We start from the raw sequence: 20,269 nt of genomic DNA, 5'->3' as shown, positions 1-20,269 counted from the left end.
TCAGTGGTAGTCTGCCGTCTCTCCCCAGCTGCGGTGCCCTCGGGCACGACATTTAACCCCAAGCCGCTTCCGCCGCTTCACCTGCGGCGTGTGACTGTGATTAGTTACTTCTGATTGTCTCTTTACCCAGACGCCTCCACCGATACAACGATACAAGCTGGAGCTCAATTTACAAAACATGACATTTTAGCAGTGGAAGAGAAACGCCTTCGAGTCACATCCGGGAGTCAGTAGTTTGAAGCCGTCCTGTAGAATCTCCTTCCAACATTTAAAGACACCTCCAGCTTCAAGACGTTCTGCAACAGATTCCAGGTGGAGGAGGTGCAGAACACCCAGAAGCCCTTTCACCAGTTTCTGTTCGAGCATTTGAGACCTGTACGAGTTGAGCATGTATGACAAAAGTGGCTTTTTCACATAAAAATAAACATTTCACTCTCAAATACAAACTTAGTTTTCAATCCAAATACCAGCAAGAGCTTGTAAGAGTTTAACCCTAACATCCTTTCCAACCACAGGGACCACTACATTGTGTGACCAGGGGCCGGTACCATGAAGCAGTACGGGCCCCTGGTCTTTGAACTGCTGGAGCATAAATAACATTTTTCTACTTTCTTCAGACGCCATCTCTGGTCGACCTGCGCTCACTCGTGCGTGTACAGCTTCAGGAGTCCTGCCTGACTCAGCTGCTGCCAGAGGACCAACTCCATCTTCAGGTCGTGGTTGGTGGTGAAACCTACAGGTCGGTAGGTTTTGTCGTAGTAGTACCTGGAGTACTTCTCATAGCCCCGAGTCATAAAGCCGTACGCGCTCACCTTCAGCATACAGGAAACACCAAAGAGTCAGACAAGACAAAAACGCACTTTAACAGAAATGTGTGTTCAAAAAGATTTATAGAAAATAAATAAGAAATTAAATTTATCTCATGGAACAATGACTTCCAACAGCGAGAATGGCGTCTCGGTCATTTCCACAGCTCGCCTGTTTTTTTAGCACCTTGTAACTTTTGTAGCGGCTCAAGGTTATCTTACTGTCTTTACCGGGTATGTAGCCGCGGCGTATAGTCGTCACGGTAACAGTTGAGTACACGTACACATGCTGCACATGCTACACATGCTAACAGTTGGCAAACAACAGGCTGAAGACGCTAGCAGAATCACATGTGTTAAAACTCCTGTAATATAACCGAAAGTTGTCAGTCGATGTTGAGGCTGAACGATTTATCGTTTTCTGATCGAAATCGCGATTTCAGAAAACGTGATAATGTGATCGCCAAAGTCCCGTTTTTTTTTTTGCAGTGCTTCTCCTGACTGACCTAGGAGCTGTTATGCTAACTAAGTTACACAGTGTCCAGTGTCCACTAGCTTGATGCTAACGTCTATGAGAATTTGAATAGGAATGCTAGCGGTTAGCATCGCGAATGTGTCAATTGTTGTTATCTCACGTTGTGACCTTAAACATACAAATGTTTCGGGCCATTTGGCTAGAAGACAATATAGACGTATGGTTGGCTTCTCTCGTTGCATAACTTTTGTGAACTAAGTCACCGACCGCAACCGCAAAGGCTTCTTCATAAAATACACCTGAAATCAATCCTTAACTTTAGTTTTCATTCTTCTAATTTAGATTTATGGCATTTAAAGTTTTAACTGGTAGACTATGATGTAATTTCCTGTCATGTTTGTAAATGTTACTACACATTGAGAACACTGCACAATTTCTGCGACAGAATTGAGCAGAAATAATGAACTCCACCTGGTCGCAGATGTGCAGTGCAGCCAGCAGCATCACAGCTCCTGTCGATGGACGGTAATATCTGGCATTTCTAGCGGTCAGATTTTTAGAGTGGAGGAATCTGGAATAAAAGAATGACACAAGATAACAGAAATTAAACTTGGAGGATAAATTTCCCCCTCTGCAGATCATTCACTCACCTGTTCCGGATGTAACGCATGAAGTCAGGGTGAACCATCTTGATCTTCTTTGCTGACACGTCCTCTCCAAACATTTTGGTTGGACTGTGAAAAACACATGACGGTATAAAAGAACGGATTTTAATTGTACAAAAAATGTTGGATAAGAAATCGTGGTAACGTGCTGCAACAAAGTTTTGAGTGTGAATGTTTGTGGTGCGGGCACAGCTCATTTACATATTTAAAGCTACAGACACAGAAACAGCCTGTTCTAAGCAGGGCTGAAAAGTGGAATCTTTTTCTACTTTAAAAATGAAAAGAGTCTGTCCATCACGTGTGAAAATTCAGGTTGAACACAAGTAAGATGTAGAGAAAAATAAATGGAGGATAAAAAAACATTGTGTTACTCTTTTCCGCGGTCCATCCCTCTTTTCACTCGAGTGTGTGTCACTGCTGCCTTCACCATCAGGTAATCACGTTCATGAGATGGCAGCATAACAAATCGTGTTTCCTGTGGAGAGCAGCGGGGCGTCATGTGGCGACTTGGTGTCATTACTTGAGCATTTTATGCAGGAAGAAATGCAACTCACCTCAGACAAAGGGGGTCCTTTAAAGCCAAGACCCTTATACCTTCTATATGAGTTGCTCAGAGTGGTGGTGGTGAATGTGTAGTGGGTGGTCCGAGACCCCACGTCCTGCTCAAAGCCCTTAAGGATCGCCCCATTAGTCCTTAAGAAAACAAGAGTCCAAAAACATGGATGACAACACAAATACAGTGTCAGAACACAAGATGAACTTAAAGAATACTCCACAGATCAGAACCAGAGCGGGCAGATGTTTCATGTCCCTCAGCCCGAAAATAATGGAAAATCTTTCACGACCAAGGGGACATATTGTCCGTCCTCTCCGTCTTCTGCCTGCTCCACTTTTCAGAAAATGTGTGCTCAAACAGGCCGATTGGAGATGTTCCCTTCATGACATCACAAAGGGCAGTAGCCCCTCCCCCAGGTGGGTGACACTCCCACAGCTAGGTGTTTGTTCTGCCCTCTGAGTCTGCCTTCTCACCGTAAACAATAGGACATGGAGCCAGAAAGCAGCGAGTACACCCGAGCCCTTCCAGAGAGGGGGCGTGGCCAGACACAGCTCATTTACATATTTAAAGCTACAGACACAGAAACAGCCTGTTCTGAGCAGATCAGATCAGATCAGTTTAGTACCTGAACACATAGTGGTGACTGTCGATCTCCTCTCCTTTCTTGGAGTTGTTCAGGATCCCACCGTTCCCCACCACAGCACAGCGGATACACTCCGACGTCTCTCTGCGATCCTTCCAGTCGTCAAACATCTGCAAGTTAGCAGAAGAGTTGAGGACAGAAAGAGTTTCCTGCAGAGCTGTGGACACAGAAGAACAGATCGAACGTGGGTTAGACCTTTCAAACACAGACCTGAATGATTTACTCTGTGGGCCCTGTTTGTGCGTCCGTCCACAGATTGGGTTTGACAGCTCTGATAGAAAGTAACCTCCTGCAGCTCCATGTGAAGAGGCCCCCTCACAAATGTAATATTGAAGCCACTAAAACTCACTTGTAATATTGATCCCACTCCAGCCGTGGATTGGTGTGTACTGCTTTAGCCGCTTATACTGCTCAGGAGTCACGTGTTTAGCCAACATCAGAATGGGAATGTCTTTCAGATACCGATCCCCAAATTCAGAGTTCACGATCCGACTTTGGACACCGTCTGAGCAGTGCTGGAGGGAGCGGACAACACAGCAGGGTTGTAATCAAACCACAAGCTCACTGAAGTATAAATAAAAAGCATCGTCCACACTCACTGTTTGTGGTTGGTTGTCTTCGCTCAGGTAGCTGTCTCCGATGAAGGCCGGCTCTTTTGACCTGGTCTTCTTTGTGGGTCTCTGAGGCTTCACTGTGGGGGCTTTGTCTGAGCCTTCAACAGACCTGGAACTGGACTTTGAGACATTCAGGACTCCTGCTTTGTGTTCAGTGGTCGCTGGTGTCCGTGTGGTTGTCGTGTGTTCATCGCTCTCTCTGTTGAGAGGCACCGCAGTGACTTGTGAGCTGCTGGAGTTTCTGTGGACAGACAGAAGAAGATTTTGAGGGTGAGCCCTGAAAGTTTTGCCGGAGACCTCGGTAAACAATCATGTTGTATAAGCCAGGCGTGAACACTGGCTGGAGTCTTGGTTTGTGAGGTGCATAAGGGCATGAGTCCAGGTGAGAATGAGAGGCAAACTCTGTCGGGTATAACTTCATATTTAGTTGTTTTTCAGATGCAGTTTAATGAACTTGGACTTTGCAAACTGTCATTACAGCTTTGAAGCTGTGTCGATTCTGCAACATCTGCATCCATCCCTTTTGAGCAAAGCCCCTAGTTTGCTATGAACCCTCAAACCGCCCGTACTAAATGACGCAGTTTCATTAAGGAAGGAAATTTACCTCTAATTCCTGCTTCTGGTCGTGTGATCTGCAGAGCGGCAGAACACACGACCAGATCGGGCCCGGGTCGTTCACTCACCTCCCTGGAAGAAGACTCGGACGTTGTTCAGAGGGTCCGTGGACCGGGACAGACGGCTCGCTCTCTGGACTCACTGTGTTCGGGTCATGTTCGCTCTCTTCCAGAGCAAGGACTTGAAGGTGTTTCCCGGAGTGATTGGACCAGGATGGAAGCTTCTCCAGGTGGACGTACACGAGGTACGCCAGCATCAAGGAGCTGGTGGTGACCAACCCAAGCAGCGGCTTCTTCCACAACCCCATGCCTTTGTCAAAGAGTGTTAGACGCCCTGTTGGCACGCTGTGTGTGCCGGCCTTCACATGAGGAGGGGGAGGATGGAGGTGTGCGAGGACGTCGTCCTGCTCAGGGCTGAGCTGTGTCTCTCTCTGCTTTCGGCAGCGTGATCGTTGTGGTTTTGCTTCAAGCTGCAGCTGCAGATGGAAAGAGAGAAATTGGCACACGAGGAAATATTCGAGAGGAGGCGGGGTTTATTTCATCATCAGCATAGTTCAACATAATTCACATTTTATTTCTTTAATGAAGTCTTTGCCTCACACCCCCAGAACACAACACAGGCAGAGACGTTTGGAGGAAGCAGGATCCTGGAGGTGAAGCATCCTCTCGACTTTTAAGAGTACGCTTAAAACTTTCCTTTTTCATTGATTCTCCCTCAAATTGAAAAATTGCTCCATCTACAAGCCGCAGATTTGCGACCCTCCTCCCGCCCAGGTCCTCCTCTGCTGTGTCTGACTTAATTAATGTCATGCTGTTGTCATTACAGCCGGCTGCTCTTGGTGTTTTGGCACTTCACGTCCTTGTATGGGAAGAGCAGGAATGTTTGCTGTCCCTGCTCGGGCGGGGTAAACAGACCACCAAATATACAGATAAATTAGATGTTGCAACTGAGACATTTCACTGTTTTAGGGAAGTGTTATTCCCATGTTGAATTTAATGCCTGAAACACGTCGTCAGATTTTTGGTATTAAAAAAAAGAGGAGGACGTGCAAAACAACAAAAAGTATTGAATTATTATTATTGGTCACAAACACTAACATTAAAAGTTCCATCTGGCCAACATGGCTCTTTCGTCTGTTCATCCCACTTCCTAGAATGTTTTTTCCCTTAATGTTGGAATGTTTACCAGGATCACGTCTCCTGTTTGATTATCATAATTATATTTTACTGAATTATCTGGACGTGAAGAGGAAAGAGGGACACGGGAAACAAACGCCAGCGAAGAACAGGAACTATAAATCTCAGTCATGACAACCTGAGTCATCGTGCACAGGGTTTATGTTTCCACAGGTGAAGGTGTACTTCCTGTATATATCAATGCCATCCGATCCCTTGATTTCGTTGCTAAGACGTTGATTTCCTCGGTGGGGATCAGAACAGTTTCTTATCTTACAGAGTTTCAAATAAAAGCAGTGTTTTAGTATTTGTTATGGGTGCAGCGGAGACGTGCTGTAAACCTCTCCCTGTGGGTTTCACACAACTCATTCATAGAAGACAGAAAATCAAAAGTTCTCTCACCAGTGCAGAATCCTCTTCGTTCACTCTTCTCCTTTTAATGAGGCCTCTCTCTAAGCTGTGAGCGCCGCAGCTCTTCTGCTGTTGTGCGACTGATCCCAGTGAGAGGGTTCGGTGGACTGTGAACGTCACAGATATATTAGACAAATGAGTTATTCATTAATCTTCATTTTTTTTATGACTTGTGAGTGTAATAATCAGATGGCAGTCGAGAGTTCCCTCCACAGGGAGGCTGAGCTCAAACCTCAGAGAGCCTGAGAGAGATCCTTCATAACCTGCAGCTGATCAGGGTGCCTCCTGGACGCCTCCCTCCAGGACCCCGAGGGTGGACCCCGAGTGCACTGGAGGGAGAAACTGAGCTCAGCAAGATGCACAAGCTCTGTCGACCCAAAATGAACCTGCTGCAGCTGTGATGAAGATTTTAAATGGAGGTTTTGGTTTTCTTATGTCCTTAATTTAAACTGGAGCGTTTAACTGGTTTGGAAGATTTTAGGAAAAGTATAACATGAGGATTTAATTATTGTTTGAAAAAAAAAAAAAAAATATATATATATATATATATATATATATATATATATATATATATATATATGATATTTATATGCAGTACCCATTTTAAACACTAGGTGTCAGAGTTACACATCACTTGTGATTTCTTGAATTTTTGGGCTCACACAGCACAAAGAAAAATGTCACAAAAATAACAGCAAAAACTTTATTTAAAAAAAACAGACAAATATTTACAAAATGAACATGAAACTGTACATGTATGAAAACTTCTGACACAGCAGAGACGGCGTGTTCAGTCCTGTGCATGGTTTATAATCCATGCACAGGATCTATGAACGGCTTCTTTAGGGACTCTCGAGTTTTCTGAAATCAAGTATAAAAAGCTTGAAATGTTTCACAGCAATAAATGTACAAAAAGGACTTTTTTTTTTTTTTTTTTTAAATGTTCAGTCAGATTTTTTGCTTCCTAGCTTCTTTCTTCAGTCACGACAATAACCAACGTTTTGACGTGTTTACATGGACGTGAGTAACCAGGACAGAGGAGGTTCTTCATGTCCCTGTAAACATGATCAACACTCGTGTCCATGATTCCTGCATCTGATTTGTCAGACTGTTTGGAAATCTGAGACAAAAGCGACCGCTGTGCCATGTTGAGAGCTTAACGCTGCACGCCACAGTATCTCAGAGTCTTCCACCATGTTTCTCCAGATCAGGATCTGATGTTTACGGGGTTCTCATGAAACCTGATCCACTGCGGTCCACGTGAGACCGCGTTTCAGGCTTTAGACGATATTATTAAGCGGTTTCTTCTTCTTTGGTTTTTCTCATTTCATGGAGTTTAAAAGACACTGAACGCTCTAAAGCCTCGCAGCAGTCCCGGTTCATGTCCTTGTCTCGGCGCTCACTTCTGAGGGAACATGGCGCCCGCAGCGATGGACGGCAGTCTCGTCTTCTCTTCGATCCAGCCGTTGTAGTTGGTCACTTTGGTGTAAACGCCGGGACGAAACTCTTTAGCGCAGCCGTCTCCCCAGCTGATGACTCCAAACAGGAAGAGCCTGCCGCCCGCCGCGCACACCAGAGGCCCTCCGGAGTCTCCCTGTTGGAAACGAGACGCGTTAAAGGGAAGACGACCAAGTGAAACCCTGGAATCAAAAGACTGCTCGAGTTCGGGCTTGTCTTAAATACCTCGCAGGCGTCCTGGCTCCAGTCAGGCCGACCGGCGCAGAACATGTTATCAGTGATCATGTTGGCATAATAATCTGCGTGTCGACACACATCGTCGGCGAAAAGGTTCACCTGAGCCTCCCGGAGGAGCTGAGACCTGTACCACAGACCTGAAAGAAGACGAGACGTTCAGCCACACCCTCGGACAACTTTTCACTTTTGGCTCAAGAGGACTTTTTGGAGCTCTTGACAAGATTTCACACCAACACACAGTTTGGAATAATGTTGACTGAGTCGCCACGGCCTTCGACAACAGAAAAAAACATTTCAGTAACTTTTAATCTTCGAGGTGTCGACGATAATCTGACCGATCAATCAAATACAAAGCCTGTAAAAAATGAGCCATTACTTTGAAAATCAAATCCAAAAGTCGGACTTCCTGTTGTGTTTTGACGATGGGTACAAGAGGATTTTTTGTAGCTCTTAACATGATTAATATGAATCCCCACTTTCATACATGTACGTCAAAGTCGGTCCAAAACTTTCTGATTTGAATTGACAGCAAGCGACCAAAAACAAAATGGCCGACTGCTGAAGTTCTCCTCAGCAGGTCTTATTAGAGTTTCTGCTGTTTGGAGTGAAACAGAAATATCACGTTGTTCTCAGGACTCACCGTATCTCTCTTTCCCGTATCCGGCGATCTCACAGGTGACGCCGGGCTGGAGGCTCTGCAGAGGCGGCGGCAGACAAACGCTCCTCACCAAGTCGTTCTCTTCTGCACACTTTCCGTTTTTGGCCGCCAGTTTCACCAGAGCTGTGAGACGAAATCAAAGCTTCTCCGGTTTAATAACAAAAACAACCATCATTACTGTGCAGCATGTGAATGACGACGCGTCAGCACACCGATGTCGTTGTTGAAGTTCCCGTCGCTGTTGTCGAACCCTTCGTGGACGATGATCTGCTCCGCTCTGAACGTTTGCTCGGCGTGCAGATCCGTCTCGTTCAGAGCGTTCTTCCCCAGGCTCACAGAGAAGCGGCGAGGTTTCGTGTCGGAGCTGAAACACAAATTCAGTCCGATCAGAACCGGCTGTTTGTTTTGCACCTGCTGATGCGGGTTGCAGTCTGTGACATCACTTCCTACCCGTCTGGGAAGCAGTGGGCAGCTGTGAGGACCCAGCAGGCTGAGATCAGACTCCCCCCGCAGCGGAAAACCTTCTCGCCGGATTTACTGCGCGAAAATATGACCGCCACCCACGGGTGAGACTCCACAGTGGAGACCGTCCCTCCCACGATCTTCGCCTGCCTTCGTCTGGTGCGCTGGCCACATGTGGACGCCTCTGCAGCTGTGGCAGGAGGAGGAGGAGGGGGGGTCACACAAAGGTCAGATCGATGGGGGGAGAAAAGATGTAAAAGAGAGAGAGGACGGTGAAGTTACCTGGCTCTGGTGGAGTCGGTGCAGGATCAGGAGAAAGAGAAGGCGGCGCTGGAACTGCAAGAAAACAAACGTTTTCACCAAAGACGTTCTGAAACCTGAGCTCAGATTATTTCTGAAGACGTGGAAGTAAAATCAACCTTACATGAGTTTAAACCGCAGACAGGAACATCACAATACTCCCACATCAGCTGCTGCTTTTTCCACACCTGACACCACGGACGCCGTTTGTAGAGAAGATTTCTGTCGAGAAAAAAAAACACATTTCAAATCCATCAAACTACAAAATATGTCAATATAAAAATATTGTTTATATGGACGTTTAAAGGAGCAGTATGTAACTCCACCCTCTAGTGTTTAAAATGAGTACTGCAGTCTAAACTCTAATCATCACAGAGAGCTGTCTGGCTCCGCCCCCTCCTCTCACACAGCTCTGCATGTGGTGGACACTGTAGCTTCAGTGTTTAGCCAGCTCTGCATGTGGTGGACACTGTAGCTTCAGTGTTTAGCCAGCTCTGCATGGGTCTGTAAAGCTCGGGTACGATCACTTCATGGCGGCTCACCTGCAGTAGTTGTGCCTCCCTGCGTTGACATCAGACGACATGAATCGCTCCCTGGTTTCTGGATCCCAATCCAAACAAGTCCGCCCACTCCTGGATGTGGACGCTGTGCCTCTGTAGAACACTCCTCTGCCCTCGTAGCAGTCTGCACTCGTCCCTGAAGGGAAACCAGACAGTTTGAGTGAAGAGCATTTAAAAAAGAGACAAGTGGAGATCGGTTTGTACGTCGCCTGCTTCACCTGTCTCGCAGCGTCGCCCCTCAAAACCGTCGACACACAAACAAAACATGTGTTCACCGGACGTCAGGGACGGGACGGAGGTGCCTCCGTTCAGACAGCGCCCACCTGAAGAACAAAGACACGGCTCACGCTCAACACAGCACGCCGTGATTTAAGGCACGAGAGCACTTCAGCAGGTGCAGCTTCTCACCTGCATTTTCTAGGAAGGACAAGAGTGAAGACGACGAAGAGGAGGACGAGGACTCTCCGTCTGTCAGCAGGTCCTGAAAGTGCAGGAAGTCTTACAAACCCGATCAAAGAAATGCAGCATTTTCATATTTAAAAAAGCTCATTCTTACTGGTTCAGCTGCCGTCAGGGCTGCAAGGACGCAAATCAAAACTGCAAACGTCTTCATCGTGGTCTCGTCTTCTCTCTGCACAGGCTGAGGAAAATCCAAACAGCGTGAGTGAGCGTGCACTGAGCTGAATCTGGAACCTCCTCGGGGGGTTTCTCTGTTTTGTATTCGGCATGCAGGGAGAAGGGAGGCTCCTGATTGGCCGATTTTGCTGTGAGGAAATAGTTGTTTGCAGTGCGATCGCATGAGTAAGCGTTATGAACGCTTGGCCTGATTCTTAGATTCTTCGGCGTGTTGGAAGCTGTGGAGGAAGATCAGACATGCAGCTGTTTGATTCTGGATAAAAGAAGAATAGTTACCGTAAAAGACTGACGGCGTTACATAACAGCTGGTTGGGTTAACAGATGCCACTATGTTCTTTTAACGTCCACATCTGCTTCTGATTGGTTAATTCGGATTGACCATGTTTGGAAGTTTTACTTGATTTAGGTCAAACAGATTTGACCCAAATCAGAAGATTTGACCCAAATCAGTGAGGATGAGTCAGTGTGTGTTGATGATGATGAATGAATGGGTCAGGGAGCGGAGGCGGGTTTTAAGCCTCCTGACGCTTTCAGTCCCAGTGATGTCTCCGTGTGTGGTTGTGACTCGGACTGATGGATGGAGTATTTATAGGTTGCCATGTCAGCACGCTGTATGACCTGCACTGGGTTTGTTGTGTAGCTGTGAGAAAGAGGGAAGTTCATATTTGGGTTTTCCTGGTCACTGGAAAAGTTTTTCCCATGGATGATGATGATACATTACTCACAAGTGGAGCGTGACCTGAAACTCTCTGGATTAAATAGTCTGGACAAAAAAAAAAAAAAACATTGTTGAAGAGGTCACGTCTTCTAAGATGCGTTTTGCTGACGTGTCTTTGGAAACACAGAGAATAACAACTGTACAGATAACGGATGGATTTCCTCTGTTTCCTTTTTCTGTCAGGACCTAAAGCAGTGGTGTCCAAACTTGTTTTCTTTCGGGCCAAAATTGTCGCGTTAGAATCGCTCACGGGCCACAAGGTTTTTTTTTTTTTTTAATATTGGAAGGAACTTTTTGTATTTTGACCTCTTCAAAAAATAATGTAAATACACAATAACTAATTGCAGTGGGAAACTGTTGTGTTCTCATTTTTTTGGAAAGAATAGTCAGGCTTTTATAGGTCTCCCTCGCTAACATGAAAAAGAAAAAAAAGAACGAAATATGCTGATGAGGCCTGGGGCCAAAATCTTCTGATTCTTCGATTTGAAGTCAAGGGCCACAAAAAAATCCACTCAAGGGCCACAAATGGCCCCCGGGCCGCACTTTGGACACCCCTGACCTAAACCTGACTATTTCAACCAACATCGTAAAATGTATATATCTGGAGAAAATGACCCTGTCTTTAAATGTGGACATGAACATACTCTTCAAATAAATAAAATAAAATAAATAAAGTTTTATCAAAAATGAAAAAACCAATAAAATCAGACCTGTTGTTGTTCTGCTTCAGAGGTTTACAGTTTTTAATTTCTCCACCAGGTGTCACTGTTGCTGCAAATTATCCTCACTGCACGTGAAGTGAAGTTTACTGATGGGACCAGCCACTGAACACCAATCAATAAGATTAATCAAATATTATCATGAACATCATAAACCATGACGTCATTTCAGTCAGCTTATTAAAGTCTTAATCTTTACGTCACGTGAATGAAAGCAAACATGTACTTTAGGATCCCGGAAGTTGCCTTCTGTGGATCCTGTTTGGGGGCTGTGTGGCCTTTGAGGACAGTCGGAAGTTTTAGCTCTGTTTGGCAGACGTGACATAAAAATATAACGAAACTTTTTTTGTTTTGAAAATAAAGAAAGAGAGGCGTAAAGTGACGTCAGATCAGGTAACTATTTCCTTTTACTGGACTGAGCATCTGATGTTTGGTTAATGTTACTTTCCAGTATTGATCTGCCCTCTTGGGGAAATGTTTCTTGGGTTGCTGTTCGTGGTAGAATCAATATATAAAAAACAATAGAAACAAACACGAGCCACAGACAGAATATTTTTTGTCTTTTTCTTCTTTGTTTGACTACGTTGTTAATCGATTAGTTATGTACATTTTCCAATAAATGTGTGCCTACAGTTTTCACCTTTTTGTTTCACAGTATTAGAACCCCTCACTGATCCTGCCTATCAAATAAAAACAAACACAAAGTTATAAATCCCAAGTTTAAAGCTGCAGCGTGTCTTTTTCCGCGTTGACACTGTAGTTTCCGAGCGGCCCGTGAACGCGTCCGAGCGTCGCGCGGCTGTCAGTGGCGATGAAGTGAGATTATCCTCCCGTCAGTGACGTCAGCACGGATCCAGAGAGGGGCTCCGGGACTCGACATGGGGAACGCGGACACCAAACTTCACTTCAGGAAAGCGGTGATTCAACTCACGACCAAAACTCAGGTGAGTTTTTAAACTGCACGAGTCACGCGAGAAGACAAACACTGAAGAGACAGGTGAGTGCACAGAGAGCACACCTGTGGAGATAAAGTGTTCCAGATGGCAGCCTGGACTGCTGCACAGGTGACAAAGAGAACAGTCCAGTCTCTTTTATCAGTTTAGATTTTTAACCAATCAGCACGTTTGTCTCCTTAATTACGATCATCTGTTGATTGTTTGTGCAGATGACGTCACTTAAAGCTCTTGTTTCTGGCCTGCAGACCCTTTGAATCTCTCTGCTGATGGAGCAAAGACTTCCAGCAGGTGACTTTAAGGTCTAGAATCTTCTGCCTGTGTTGTGAAGCACGCAGCAGTGTTCATGAAATCTAAACTTTTATAGATGGAACATTTTGACCTTTTTGGTTTGAAATAAACACGACGCGCTCGGACTCGGTCTTTAAAAAGGAGATCTGTTGGTTTTATTTCCGACCCGGCTCCTGGTGGCCGAGGAGGAAAAGTTCCGACTCTCAACAATAGATTTTAAAAACGTGCTGCCTGAAAGGAAGGTGACAAAGGAGACACAGTGAGCATCAAAGGTCCCTTAATATGCAAACTGCCGGCCTGCTGTCCTCAGTCTGTGTTGTGAATAATGAATGCAGCGTGATGCGTTCGTGTGTCTTCTCTCCTGCAGCCGGTTGAAGCCACCGACGATGCGTTCTGGGACCAGTTCTGGGCCGACGCGTCCACCAACGTGCAGGACGTCTTCGCTCTGGTGCCGGCCGCCGAGGTCCGAGCGGTCAGAGAGGAATCCCCGTCCAACCTGGCGACGCTCTGCTACAAGGTAAGGCTGCAGCTTCCTGTGCAGAACGCCGCGTGACACACACACACACACACACACACACACACTGAGAGACATGAGCACCAGAGAACGAGAGGAAGACGACTCTTCTTCAACGCCAGGCGTGTGTTGTCACCGCCGGCGCCCTGGCTCCATCCTGGATACAGACGGACAGTCGGAGGAATGCTGCTGTTTGTCGTTCCCAGCCGCTCTCGGTGTTACAGTGTTGTAAAGGTCAAAGGTCACTGGGGGTGACGCACAGGAGAAACAAAGAGGTGGTACATTCTTCTATTCGTCATTTGTTTTCCCATCCGTGTGGCGTTTCAGTCATCGCCGGGGAGGAACCTGATTGGTCGGTTCGCTCCTCGTCACTTCCTCCTGTGTTGTTGTTGTTGTTGTTGTTGTTGTTTTTTGTGCAGGCGGTGGAGAGGTTGGTGCAGGGTGCAGACTCCGGTTGCCCCTCCGACAAGGAGCGTCAGACGGTCCTAAACTGCGTCCGCCTGCTCACGCGCATCCTGCCCTACATCTTCGAGGACGCCGACTGGAGAGGTTTCTTCTGGTCCACCGTCCCCGGAGCCGGCAGAGCGGGGGTACGAGTCCGAGTCCGACACACGACACGCTTTGTTGCAAAGATTTATGGTCATAAAGTAGTTTTGAAGGGCGCCTCAAGTGGACAGTCAGGGAACAGCAGCTTTATTGTGAGGCCTCACTCACACTCGGCTCGGTTGTGGCCCCGCTCCTTGTCCCCCCCCCCCGGGCCCCAAAAGGGGGGGGGGCCCTGAGAGACTGAAAACGTCTTCACTTGTATCAGTCGGTTCAATCTGAGAAATGAACAGGACGATTTCTCAGCGTTTGTTTCCCCGCCGTGTGAGAACGCTCGGGCGCTTTGTCGAGGTCAAAGCTGACGTCTGATTCAGGATGGCGACTGTAACTCCAGACTCTTGTTCCTGTTGTTGAGGTCGCCCCCCCCCCGGCCCCCCCGGCCCCCCCCTCTCCTGGAGGCAGCTGCGTCTCTGGTTACCTGCCCGGCCGAGGGACCTCGCCGTGCAAACACTGACCATATTGTCCCCCCCCCCTCCCCCTCCCCCCCCCCCCGTGCAGTGGTTGGATTAAATGTCCTTTAATGAAAGTGCAGAGCTGCAGCTGTTACCTGAGTTTTTACCTGATGATGATGATGATGATGATGATGATGATGATGACACAACTCTTCCTCTCCTGATCCCGCAGCGTTCGGCCGACGGCGGCGACGAGGGTGACGCTCGGCCGCTGGCTGAATCTCTCTTGCTCGCCATCGCTGACCTGCTCTTCTGTCCCGATTTCACCACTCAGAGCCACAAGAAGAGCAGCTCGGTGAGTCCGCTCGCACGCTGCACGCCACGCCACGCCACACCACGCCACGCCACCGTCACGACGAGACGCATCACTCACATTCAGTCACACAGCGACACGTACACAAAAAAACTTATCAAGAAACTCACATCAAGGTGGAAGAAAACTTTTCTACTTTTTAATTATTTTTTTAGCAGTCGGTCAACCTGAAGGTCAACCTGAAGGTCAACCTGAAGGTGAGTTTGTGACCTGCAGAGGATAAAGACACTTCCTTTAAGGATGAGCTGAGCGAGGTCGATAAGAGGAACATTCAGTCAAAACACACGACCTCGCTCTAAACACGTTCGACCTTCCCGCCTGTTTTTAAGTTTGTTTTTTGTGTGTTTTGCTAAAGCTAGGCTAACTAGCCACAGCGCTGTGATCACATGATCGATGTTCTGAGCTGGTGTTTACACAGTGTGAACCCTCCAGCTACAACATCGTCTCAGGCAGGAGCTGGAGTTAATGAGTCTCTCACACACACACACACACACACACACACACACACACACACACACACACACACAGAGGAGCGGCCATGTTTGTCTACTGGGCTGAGAAACACAGGGTGGACACTTCTTAACTGCGCTGAGCAAACATCCCGGGAGCTGCAGAACACGGAGAGGTGAGAGAAAATGTCCGTCCTGCAGGTGCAGCGCTTCCCGCCCCCCCATCCCCCCCCCCCTGGTCGGTGGAGTGTGTGTGAATCATGCAGCAGAAGGTGGAAAATGCCCAGCGGCAGTAGTTTGTTCCCACCTTCACCTCAATGCCCACGTCTCACGTCTCAGTGAGGTCAAAGGTCGTCATTAAAAAAAAAAAAAATTTAACGACGTGTCAGGAACAAATCCCTTCTTTCCTCTCGGGCCGCAGTCACACGTTCAGTCACAGCACTCAGACCTGGAGCCGTGAGAGGACGAGGTCACATGACTTCAGTCAGCTAACCCAAACTTCCTGTCCGTGCTGCAGGACGTCTCCGAGGACATCCGCTCCATGGACAGCTGTGAGTACATCTGGGAGGCCGGGGTCGGCTTCGCTCAGTCGCCTCCTCTGAACTACGTCCACGACCTCAACAGGTGAGACCCGGTGCAGCTGGCAGACACACAGCGCCCTCTAGTGGTCGCCTTAACATGTTCTAAGTTTCATCGAAATCTTTTAAAAAGCTGCAAAACAAGAATCGGTTTGTTAGACAGAAGGATGACCTCTGACCTCTGACCTTTGACCTCTGGATGGATTTTTACACTTTTTTTCAGGACGGAGCTGCTGAAGCTGCTGCTCACGTGTTTCTCTGAGGCCATGTACCTCCCTCCATCGTCTGAGAGGGAGAACGCCAACCCGTGGGTCTCCTTCTTCTGCTCCACAGACAACAGGTAACACAGGAGGCCCGGTTTGGTCCGGTTTGGCCCGGTTTGGTCCGGTTTGGTCCGGTCCAGCTCGGACTCTGCTGACTGGACTTTAAAAAGAATGTGAGAGGTTTAAATCGGTCGACGTGTGTCAGGCTCTGCTCTGCGTCCTCCTCCGACACGTGGACACTCTGACAGCGCTCCGATAAGCAGCAGCTCTCTGAGTGACCTCCAGCTGACCTCTCTCTCTCTCTCTCTCTCTCGCTCGCCCCGCACAGACACGCCCTGCCTCTCTTCACCTCGCTGCTCAACGTGGTGTGTGCGTACGACCCCGTCGGATACGGCTTCCCCTACAACCACCTCTTGTTCTCCGACCACCGGGAGAAGCTGGTGGAGCAGGCCGTGCAGATCCTCGTCGTCGCCCTGGAGCACGAAGCCGGCTCGGCAGCAAGCTCCGCCCTCAAAGCCCTGGTGACCGCCTCGCCCTCGCCTGGCGTGGAGGAGCTGGAGGTAAGACGACGTCAAACCGACGATAACAACGCCGATCTGTGATCTCTAATCTTCTCCTGTGTGCTTCCAGCCGGCGAGCCCTGATAACCTCTTCGTGAACTACCTGTCCAGGATCCACCGGGAGGAGGTGCGTGCAAACGCAACCGCCAGGCGTCCAACCCGGCGCTCTCTGCACGAGGTTAAAGCGTGTGTTCTGTTTTCTCTGCGTCAGGACCTGGGCTTCATCCTCAAAGGTCTGGTGCGGCTGCTCAACAACCCGCTGCTCCAGACGTACCTGCCTCGCTCCGCCAAGAAGATCCAGTTCCACCAGGAGCTGCTGATCCTCTTCTGGAAGTTCTGCGACGTCAACAAGGTGAGCAGCCGGAACCCGTGACGCTGATCCGCACGCCACGGAGTCGAGTAACTCAACGTTCAGCTGTTTGAATACAGGTGGAAGAAACGTGTTTTTAATGAAGTGCTTCATGTTCATGAGGTCGTGTGGACGGAGGATATTACGGCTACGCGTGGTCGAGGCCTCAGACTGAGCCGGCGTCTCGTCTTTGTGTGTTTCAGAAGTTCCTCTTCTTCGTGCTGAAGAGCAGCGACGTGCTCGACATGCTGGTCCCCATCCTCTTCAACCTGAACGACGCCCGAGCCGACCAGTGTGAGACGCCGACTCTGCTTCTTGTGTTTGTGCTGAACGTGAACGACCTGAGAAACAAACTGTGTGTGTGTGTGTGTGTGTGTGTGTGTGTGTGTGTGTGTGTGTGTGTGTGTGTGTGTGTGTGTGTGTGTGTGTGTGTGTGTGTGTGTGTGTGTGTGTGTGTGTGTGTGTGTGTGTGTGTGTGTAGCTCGTGTGGGCCTCATGCACATCGGCGTGTTCATCCTGCTGCTGCTGAGCGGAGAGAGAAACTTCGGCGTCCGTCTGAACAAGCCGTACACTCTGAGAGTCCCCATGGACATTCCTGTCTTCACAGGGACACACGCAGACCTGCTGATCGTGGTGAGAGCTGTGTAGCTTCAGTGTTTAGCCAACTCTGTGTGAGTCTGTAAACCTTTCTGTGTTCTAACCTCTCTCTCTGTCTCCTTCTGTCTCTCTGTCTCTTTCCTCTCTCTCTTTCCTCTCTCTCTCTTTCCTCTCTCTCTCTTCTCTTTCCTCTCTCTCTTTCCTCTCTCTCTCTCTTTCCTCTCTTTCCTCTCTCTCTCTCTCTCTTTCCTCCCTCTCTCCCTCCCTCTCTCTCTCTCGCTGTCTCTTTCCTCTCCCTCTCTCCCTCCCTCTCTCTCTCTCTCTCTCTCTTTCTCTCCCTCCCCCTCTCTCTCTCTCTCTCTCTCTCTCCTTCTGTCTCTCTCTCTCTCTCCTTCTGTCTCTCTCTCGCTGTCTCTTTCCTCTCCCTCCCTCTCTCTCTCTCTCTCTCTCTCTCTCCTTCTGTCTCTCTCTCTCTCTTTCCTCCCTCTCTCTCTCTCGCTGTCTCTTTCCTCTCCCTCTCTCCCTCCCTCTCTCTCTCTTTCTCTCCCTCTCCCTCTCTCCCTCCCTCTCTCTCTCTCTCTCTCTCTCTTTCTCTCCCTCTCTTTCTCTCTCTCTCTGTCTCTCTCTCTCTCTCTCTCTCTCTCTCTCTCTCTCTCTCTCTCTCCCTCTCTCTCTCTCTCTCTCTTCAGATCTTCCATAAAATCATCACCAGTGGTCACCAGCGCCTCCAGCCTCTGTTTGAATGTCTGCTCACCATCACAGTGAACAGTGAGTGTCCCGCGTGCACTGCTGCCCCCTGCTGGACAAATGTAGGATCTGCATATTTTCTTTTTTCTTCTCACTGGTTTTTCTCGTCCACAGTTTCACCGTATCTGAAGAGTCTGTCGATGGTGGCGGCCAACAAGCTGCTCCACCTGCTGGAGGCGTTCACCACCCCCTGGTTCCTGTTCTCCTGCCCTCAGAACCACCACCTGGTCTTCTTCCTGCTCGAGGTCTTCAACAACATCATCCAGTATCAGTTTGACGGTGAGAACAGAGACAGGAAGTAAAGTTCACAAAAACAGAAGTATCAGCGGCTTGAAGCTCTGCGCCTCCCTCTCAGGAAACTTCAACCTCGTGTACTCCATCATCCGCAAGAGAAGCGTTTTCCACCAGCTGGCCAACCTGCCGAGCGACACGCCGTCCATCCACACGGCTCTGCAGAGGAAGAAGAAGTCGTCGGGGATTTCCAGATCAAACTCCACCGAGGCCGAGTCCATGGAGGGCTCCAGACCTGCTGTACCCGCCGAGCCGGGCACCTTTAAAACCAGCCTGGAGGCCACGCCCGGTAAGACCCCGGGTCCTCTGCACGGATCAGCCCTGCAGAACGGGACGACGTCGACACGCACGCGCCGGTCCTGTCCGCTCGCCGTCAGCGTCACAGAGAGGAAGCAGTTCTCTTTAAAAGGGTTCCTTCTGCGTCTTCCAGGTATCGATAAGATCACGGAGAAGTCTCAGGTGAGTGTGGACGGCACGATGGTCGCCGTCCCTCCGTTAGAGTCTACGCAGACGAGCGCTGACGGCCGAGCTGCAGGCGGAGCGAGCGACACCGAGTCCAACTCCGGCAGAGACCACGAGGTACGCGACGCTAACCATGAGGGTCTCTCTGAGTGTGTGTGTGTGTGTGTGTGTGTGTGTGTGTGTGTGTGTGTTTTTAAAAAGTGACTCCCGTTTGTGAGCAGGCGTTCCACTCAGAGTCCGAGGCGGGGCGGAGTCGTCTGTCCAGCGTGTCGTCATCAGCGGCGTGGAGCCCCGATCCAGACTGGGTGAGCGTCGACTCGGCCGTTTGCGTCGTTCTTCCTTCCTGTTCTGACTCTCCTCCTGCGTTTCCTGTCAGGTGATGTCGTGGAAGTCCAAGCTCCCTCTTCAGACCATCATGAGGCTGCTACAGGTTCTGGTCCCTCAGGTGGAGAAGATTTGCATCGACAAGTAAGAACCTGAACAAGTCTAGACCGCAGTACCCGTTTTAACCACTAGGGCTCAGAGCTACATGTTCATGTTCTCAGGGGTTTAACGGACGAGTCCGAAATCTTAAAGTTCCTCCAGCACGGCACGCTGGTCGGCCTCCTGCCCGTCCCTCATCCCATCCTCATCAGGAAGTACCAGGCCAACGCCGGCACCGCCATGTGGTTCAGAACGTACATGTGGGGCGTCATCTACTTACGGTAAAACCACCGAACGCCACGCTACATATCAAAAAGCAGTTTGGGTGTCACTGCTGGGTGGTTGTTGTTGTTGTTTTTAAATAACCTGTGTCTGACTCTTGTTGCCGTAGCAACGTGGATCCTCCGATCTGGTACGACACGGACATCAGGCTCTTTGAGATCCAGAGGATTTAGAGCAGCGGGCGAACACTTCCTGTTTGTCTGTTTCCTGTTTACCGTCATGGAACGCCAGGTGAAAGGAACGCGTCGCTTCTCCTCCAGAGCAGAAATAAATCGTCTTCGCTCGGCGTGAGAAATGAAGAGCGTGTACGTTTGGAAGGTCGATCAATGTGACATTTTATTTATCAGCGGTGGATTTCACTGTGTGACCTGAACCATGAAGACCCTTCTAGTCCAGAACTCTGCAGTCTGGTCCACATGATGCTTCGTCCTAAA

The 20,269-nt window shown here is 48.8% G+C and overlaps 3 protein-coding genes across 3 annotated transcripts; 1 reads left to right on the top strand and 2 right to left on the bottom strand.

Moving 5' to 3' along the window:
• Positions 1-77: 77 nt before the first annotated feature.
• On the bottom strand, positions 78-3,731 carry LOC306842203 (alpha-N-acetylgalactosaminide alpha-2,6-sialyltransferase 2-like; the record flags this gene model as incomplete). The annotated part of the gene is made up of 7 exons (XM_079372327.1): positions 78-812; positions 1,753-1,852; positions 1,932-2,015; positions 2,318-2,421; positions 2,501-2,639; positions 3,128-3,340; positions 3,631-3,731. The coding sequence occupies 7 exons, from the start codon at positions 3,729-3,731 to the stop codon at positions 642-644; spliced, it is 912 nt and encodes a 303-aa protein (XP_079228453.1). The 3' UTR covers positions 78-641.
• On the top strand, positions 667-20,260 carry hid1b (HID1 domain containing b). The gene is made up of 20 exons (XM_079333657.1): positions 667-743; positions 12,469-12,652; positions 13,320-13,469; positions 13,886-14,056; positions 14,694-14,816; positions 15,801-15,907; positions 16,085-16,201; positions 16,453-16,684; positions 16,755-16,811; positions 16,896-17,036; positions 17,237-17,327; positions 17,515-17,666; positions 18,320-18,398; positions 18,492-18,656; positions 18,733-18,957; positions 19,099-19,247; positions 19,352-19,435; positions 19,507-19,598; positions 19,676-19,834; positions 19,945-20,260. The coding sequence occupies exons 2-20, from the start codon at positions 12,587-12,589 to the stop codon at positions 20,006-20,008; spliced, it is 2,424 nt and encodes an 807-aa protein (XP_079189783.1). The 5' UTR covers positions 667-743; positions 12,469-12,586; the 3' UTR covers positions 20,009-20,260.
• On the bottom strand, positions 6,650-10,540 carry plaub (plasminogen activator, urokinase b). The gene is made up of 11 exons (XM_079333685.1): positions 10,192-10,540; positions 10,044-10,116; positions 9,854-9,958; positions 9,618-9,771; positions 9,200-9,297; positions 9,058-9,111; positions 8,764-8,965; positions 8,526-8,677; positions 8,296-8,436; positions 7,644-7,792; positions 6,650-7,554 (listed from the first exon to the last, which is right to left on the bottom strand). The coding sequence occupies exons 1-11, from the start codon at positions 10,432-10,434 to the stop codon at positions 7,360-7,362; spliced, it is 1,566 nt and encodes a 521-aa protein (XP_079189811.1). The 5' UTR covers positions 10,435-10,540; the 3' UTR covers positions 6,650-7,359.
• Positions 20,261-20,269: the final 9 nt, after the last annotated feature.

The sequence above is a fragment of the Symphodus melops genome (genome assembly GCF_947650265.1).
Source record: "Symphodus melops genome assembly, chromosome: 21".
Taxonomy (NCBI): domain Eukaryota; kingdom Metazoa; phylum Chordata; class Actinopteri; order Labriformes; family Labridae; genus Symphodus; species Symphodus melops.
The sequence above is the reverse complement of the archived record's forward strand: the minus strand, read 5'-3'. Positions and strand labels throughout refer to the sequence as shown.